Source organism: Oryzias melastigma, linkage group LG13 (genome assembly GCF_002922805.2).
Source record: "Oryzias melastigma strain HK-1 linkage group LG13, ASM292280v2, whole genome shotgun sequence".
Classification (NCBI taxonomy): Eukaryota; Metazoa; Chordata; class Actinopteri; order Beloniformes; family Adrianichthyidae; genus Oryzias; species Oryzias melastigma.
This window is the reverse complement of record NC_050524.1, coordinates 26,427,807-26,433,912: the sequence shown is the minus strand read 5'-3', so window position 1 is coordinate 26,433,912 and position 6,106 is coordinate 26,427,807. Positions and strand designations below refer to the sequence as shown.

Sequence of the window (6,106 nt, the reverse complement as noted above, 5' to 3'; positions counted from 1 at the left end):
ACACACACACACACAGGCGCGCGCCCTCACAGTGAGCGGGAGTCACTGTGCAGGAGTCGGGGGTGGTGGTGGGGGGTTGAGACAGAGATCGGGGGAATGAGGGGGGAACACTGCATACATGATGTTCAAAAAGCAAACCAAGACAAAGTCGAGCTGCTGGATGAGGCATGACAATGACGCAATGACATGATACTGGTCTACAGCACGCATGCGCCGTGAAAACAACCCACCCAGTGGGAGTGAGGCTGAACTGAGTGGAGACACTCGCCAGAATTAACTGGACCGTACCACTCTTTACCAGACCAGATCGTACCAGACCCCTCAGTGGGAACAGGGCTTTAAGTCGTGGGCTGCTTATGAACCCCCGGCTGCTGTCTGAACAGCCCTCTACAGACCACTTTGGTGATGGTTTGCAGTGATGCTTTACTCATGCTCATGTTGGCCTTGGCTTTCAGATGCGCACAGAGCTGTACTTCCTTTCATCTCAAAAGAACCGGCCCAGCCTGTTTGGAATGCCGCTCATTGTTCCCTGCACCGTCCACACCAGTACGAAGGACCTGTATGATGCAGTCTGGATCCAGGTGTCCCGGCTAGCCAGCCCACTTCCTCCCCAGGAGGCCAGCAACCACGCTCAGGACTGGTAGGCCTCTTCTTTGTGGGCTAGTTTTTGTAGCGAGGGCAGAGCCACAATTCTTTTTGTGTTCTGATTTGTTTTTCTTACAATCGGCCTGTGGTGTGGGATGGATGTGTCTCTCCAGAGCAGGACGGGGGCCCTCATTGTCCACTGCTCACTAAATGAGACTCGTTAGCTCTTGTTCTTATTTTACGATGAAAAGGAAACAGGTTTGCCTTCTAAGTGTGACTCTGTGTTGGTTCTTTTTTTAACCTGCAGTGATGACAGCATGGGTTACCAGTACCCCTTCACCCTACGGGTTGTGGGGAAGGATGGGAACTCGTGTGCCTGGTGTCCCTGGTACAGGTTAGAGCACTTTAGGAGAAGACGGAGAAGCAGGTTATCTCCTTCATGCTGTCTGATGAGGGGCTCACACCTGTCAACCACGCCTGCATGTGTTTCCAGGTTCTGCAGAGGCTGCACCATAGAGTGCACAGAAGACAGAGCATCAGTGGAAAATGCTTATATAGCTGTAGACTGGGACCCCACGGCGCTGCACCTCCGCTACCAGACTTCCCAGGAGAGGGTAAGACACGCCCCCAACAAGAGAGGGCCGATTTAGGGAGGAATCATTGACTGTGTAAGGGAACCGGACTGAGTGACTCCTCCCCTGTGGTTTTCCAAACAGGAAGGACCTGCCGGCTCCAAGAAGCCAAAGTCTTCTGTAGAAAAATAAACAGCTAGTAACTTATGCATTTTATATGTCAGAATAAACATTCTTACTCTGATTCTTCTTTCTTAACACCTTCTTTCTAATCCTAATTTTCTAAATGATATTTTTTCTTAATCAAGAAATGTCCTAAATCACAGGTGATGAGCTCCAGGCCTTGAGGGCCGCTGTCCTACATGTTTCCAACCAACCTGCCTTTGAAGCGCCTTATTGGCCAAACACACCTGATCCAGATAATCAGCAGCAGATAAGGCAGGATTTCTGGAAAACCAGCAGAGGGCCAGCCCTCGAGGCCTGGAGTTCGACACCCCTGTCCTAAATCTTCCACAGTCAACTGTCAGCTCTATCAGAACAACATGGAAGAGTTTGGGGAACAACAGCAACTCAGACACCAAGTGGTCGACCACATAAACTGATGGAGAGAGGTCAGAGGATGATAAAGGTCAAAGAGGTCACAGAGTTTCTGCAGTCAATTGTTAAAGAGCTCCAACCTTCATGTGACCTTCAGATCAGTCCAAGTACACAGAGAGCGTCATGGAATGGGCTTCCATTAGCGGTGTAACAGATCACAAGCCACGGTTCGGCACACACGTGTACCGCGGACCAACCCAACCCCCAACCCTGCGCACACAGCTCGCACTCGCATAATTGAAATAAAGTTGTCCATTCAAATTGAATGCAATTCCTCTCAAATTCATGTAAATTATCTTTATTTTAACAAGCGCTAAAGTTTCTGCTTGACAGTTCTCCAGAAGTGTGTGAACTTGAAGCTCCCGTGTGGGAGGAGCTCCGTCAGAAACTGTTCTCGACTTCATCATGGAGGACCAAAATGATGAAATTTCAGGTTTATTTAATTTTAAGAGCTGAATAAAACCATTGGTACACATCTCCATTCTGGGTTCAGAGAATCTTCCAGTTAGGATCAGCCATAGCAGGAGCTGTCCCACGCAGGAGAAAGCCGTAACAGGGACGTGCTGTCGGGGACGATAGTACGGCAAGCGAAAGGAATCATAAATCGGCAGGAAAAGCAGCCACGGCAGCACCGTCTTTTGCAGCTAACAATTATTGTTTTAAATATTTAAATGTTCCCACAATTAGTTTAAGTTTAAAAATTTAAGTTTCAATGTGACTGTTTTATTTTACGAATTAATTTGGACATCAGAATTCCAAGGGGTACTCCAGATAGATTTGGTGTTTTAACACTATTTTTACTACATGTTTTAGCATTTTGTTGTGTTCAAAGTTTAATGATTTCGTGTTTTAATAAATAGGCCTCAATGAGCTAACATTACCAAATATTTGTTTTGAAACGTTTCCAAAATGTTATTTTATTTTATTTCTTTTATCTTGTTTTTTGCTGTTATTTTTTTTACTTTTCACAATCTGAAAAATGATCTGAACCATAACCCTAAAACCATGGCATGGTCCAAACCGTGAGTTTTGTGATCCGTTACAGCCCTAGTTACCATGGCAACAGCTGCATCAAGTCACACATCACCAAGTACAGTGTAAAGCGTGGATGCTGTGGAGTAAAGCACGCCGTCACTGGACTCTAGAGCAGTGGAGACGTCTTCTCTGGAGGGAGGAGTCACACTTCTCCATCTGGAAATCTGATGGACCCGTCTGGGTTTGGAGGTTGCAGGAGAAGGGGACATTTCAGACTGAATTGGTGGAGGAGGAATGATGGTGTGGGCTTGTTTTTCAGACCCCTTAGTTCCAGTGAAAGGAACTTTGAATCTTCAGGATACCAAAACATTCTGGACAATTCCATGCTCCCAACTTTGTAGAAACAGTTTGGAGCGGGTCTTCCTCTTCCACCATGACTGTTCACCAGAACACAAAGCAAGGTCCATACAGACATGGAGGACAGAGTCTGACCTGGACTGACCTGCACAGAGTCCTGACCTGAACCTATAGAACACCTTTGGATGAATTAGAGTAGAGACTGAGACCAGACCTTCTCCACCAACATCAGTGTGACCTGAACAATGAGCTTCTGGAAGAATGGTCCAGAATTCCTAGAAACACTCCTCAACCTTGTAGACAGCCTTCCAGAAGAGATGAAGCTGGAATAGATGCAGAAGGAGGACCAGCATCATATAGAACTCTATGGGTTAAGAATGGGATGAGACTTCAGTTTATTTGAGAGTTAAGACAGAACAGCCAATAGTTTTGGTGAAATGGTGTATATCGTTTAATTCAAAGGTTTTAATTATGTAACACTGAAGGACGTCTTTTCTTTGTGAGGTGCTGTCATTCGTTACACCATTCTGGTCGCAGTGACTCACATTTTTGATACAGATGCATAAGAAATGTCACACAATCAATCTCTAGTAAGATGCAGAACTTGTAAGATCTTGGATAAGGGGGAGGTGTTTTCTTCAGACAGGTCAACTGTCTAAAATACTGAACTTCTCTTTTGTATATTCATTGTTTGATAGTGTGGTTACAGCAAACACTGATTTCCAAATGAAGTTCTCAGCTCACCCGACAGCAGCAGCTGGTTTTTGCAACAGGAAGCTAGGTGTTCAGGACTTTTTGGTTCATCTTGAGCAGCTCAGGGATCCTTCTGCTAAGGTGAAGTTTCTCGCAGGCAGCTGGAAGTTAGTGTAAGGCGTGTAGTTGTTGGAGATGTGTATGTCTTGGTTCAGATCTGAATTCTTGAACAACATCTCAGCTCAAATTCCGCTTTAAAAAAGACTCAGATACTCGTCAGAAACTACAAATGTAAAGGTGTCAGAACCTGGTTCTGCTTTCTTCCTGTCTGCCTGCAGATTGTGGAGGAGCACTGCAGCGTGGAGCAGTCCCGTCGAGCTCAGGCGGAGCCCATCAGCTTAGACAGCTGTCTGAAGGCCTTCACCAGTGAGGAGGAGTTGGGCGAGGACGAGCTCTACTACTGCTCCAAATGCAAGACCCATCGGCTGGCCACCAAGAAGCTGGATCTCTGGAGGCTCCCACCCATCCTGGTCAGGGACTGGTCCCAGCTGAGCTCTGTCCTCTATATGCTGTTGCCATGTTTACAGTGTTCTCCATCCTTCAGATCGTCCACCTGAAGCGCTTCCAGTTCGTCAACGGTCGCTGGATTAAATCACAGAAGATCGTCAAGTTCCCATGTGAGAACTTTGATCCCAGCGCCTTCCTGGCTCCCAGAGATCTGGAGCAGCACTGCCTGCACTCCCGCAGCGAGAGCGAAGACCTGCTGAGGGTCGGAGAAGACAACTTGTCCTCCATATCTGCTCCTGCCGGGTTCTGCAACCTCCCCAAAGGTACATAAGCAAGTATCAGTTTCACTTACAAATGCAGCCTGCCATTAGAGAACAAGCACACGCTCCTTCTGCTCTCCTGCATCAAGGAAGGCAAGCATTTAGGTTATGGAAGGAGCCGTCACCGCCCCCACCCAACATCTGCAGCCTGAAGGTGTCCCAAGTAGAAGCTAGATATAACAAACTAGTCAGAAAATGACATGTTTTGATCCCAGACAGACCGTTTGATCAGATCGCCTCACAGGCCTGATCCTGGGTTTCTCTCCCCTCTGACTCAGCTTTGATCTTTGGGGTTTCAACATGTCCATTTGGCAGAGGTGGGGACTCGAGTCACATGACTTGGACTCGAGTCACACTCGAGTCACGAATTTGGCGACTTTAGACTCGACTTGGACTTTCCTACCTCTGACTCGTGACTTGACTCGGACTTTGATATACATAACTTGTGACTTGACTCGGACTTTAGCCCTCTGACTCGGAAAGACTTGCTATTTTTCCCCTAAATCCACAGATTATAAAGTATATTATAAAGTATATCGAGAAAAAGCCGCGCCACGGTCTCTCTGTCTGTGTATGTGTACATCCGTGTGTTGGCCCAACATCCAATCAAATTAGAACCACATTTGATTGATGTGACAGCCCAACCAATCAAATTGCAGAAAAAAAGCCCCGCCTCCCCTTTAAAACCGCGATTTCCTGCCGGTGTTTTTAGTTCTGGCATAAAAGTTTATAGATCGTCAACAACAAACGGTTTGCAGTTCGAAGAGCACGTGGATATAAGGATTACTCACATAGATTCAACAACAACCAACTTCATCTGACTGTAGGAGCAGCAAAATCAAGTAAGTTCTGAGTGAAAGCTGGCGCTAGCTTAGCGGCTAACCGCTAGCTGCAGTTAAATGAATGGGAGGTGAACTCTGTTATCACTGTGACACTGTGCAGCTCAGTATAATCACATTGACAACAGGTGATTTGGACATTTCCACCGCTCAGATCTTTACCTGGATCTGGGCGGGACGTGAGTGATCATAGCGGGACAGCAGGGCTGCTGGGACCCGGGCTCGGTTGTTCTCGGTCGTTTTCTGATAGAAATCCAGCAAACGTATCATAGAATTCACGGAGATGCTGCATGAGGGTTCTTTCTTTCCCTTTTTTTGGTTTACTACTTTTGCTGTTTTATACTCTATGGCAGGCATGTCAAACTCAGTTTGGCTCTGGGGCCGGATCCAGACTTTCTGTTCTCAGGTGGGCCGGATCAGTAAAAGAATGTCAACTCCAACTATTTAGCTTTGTTTTTCAGTACTATGCTTTATCATTCAGCCTAAATTTTTAGCCTACCCTACATATTATAATCACGGATGACAAGGGATCTTTTCTAAGCACAACACATTTATTCACAAACAATGGAGAATAAAATGATTTTCATGTTTGGCATTGAATGTGTTAACAACTGGTTTATTTTAACAGTTGAGTGAATGCAGTTTTACACCTGAACCAACT

At 46.2% G+C, this 6,106-nt stretch overlaps 1 protein-coding gene across 2 annotated transcripts in view; it reads left to right on the top strand.

The window, feature by feature from the left end:
• The window catches only part of usp32 (ubiquitin specific peptidase 32), a gene marked incomplete at its 5' end in the record, with an annotated part of 31,533 nt that overhangs the window by 15,618 nt on the left and 9,809 nt on the right, over positions 1–6,106 (top strand). For both annotated transcript variants that reach the window (XM_036214777.1, XM_036214776.1), the window contains 5 exon segments: positions 456–640; positions 893–979; positions 1,079–1,199; positions 4,118–4,309; positions 4,384–4,609. In XM_036214777.1, the coding sequence (XP_036070670.1) occupies positions 456–640; positions 893–979; positions 1,079–1,199; positions 4,118–4,309; positions 4,384–4,609 (811 nt within the window).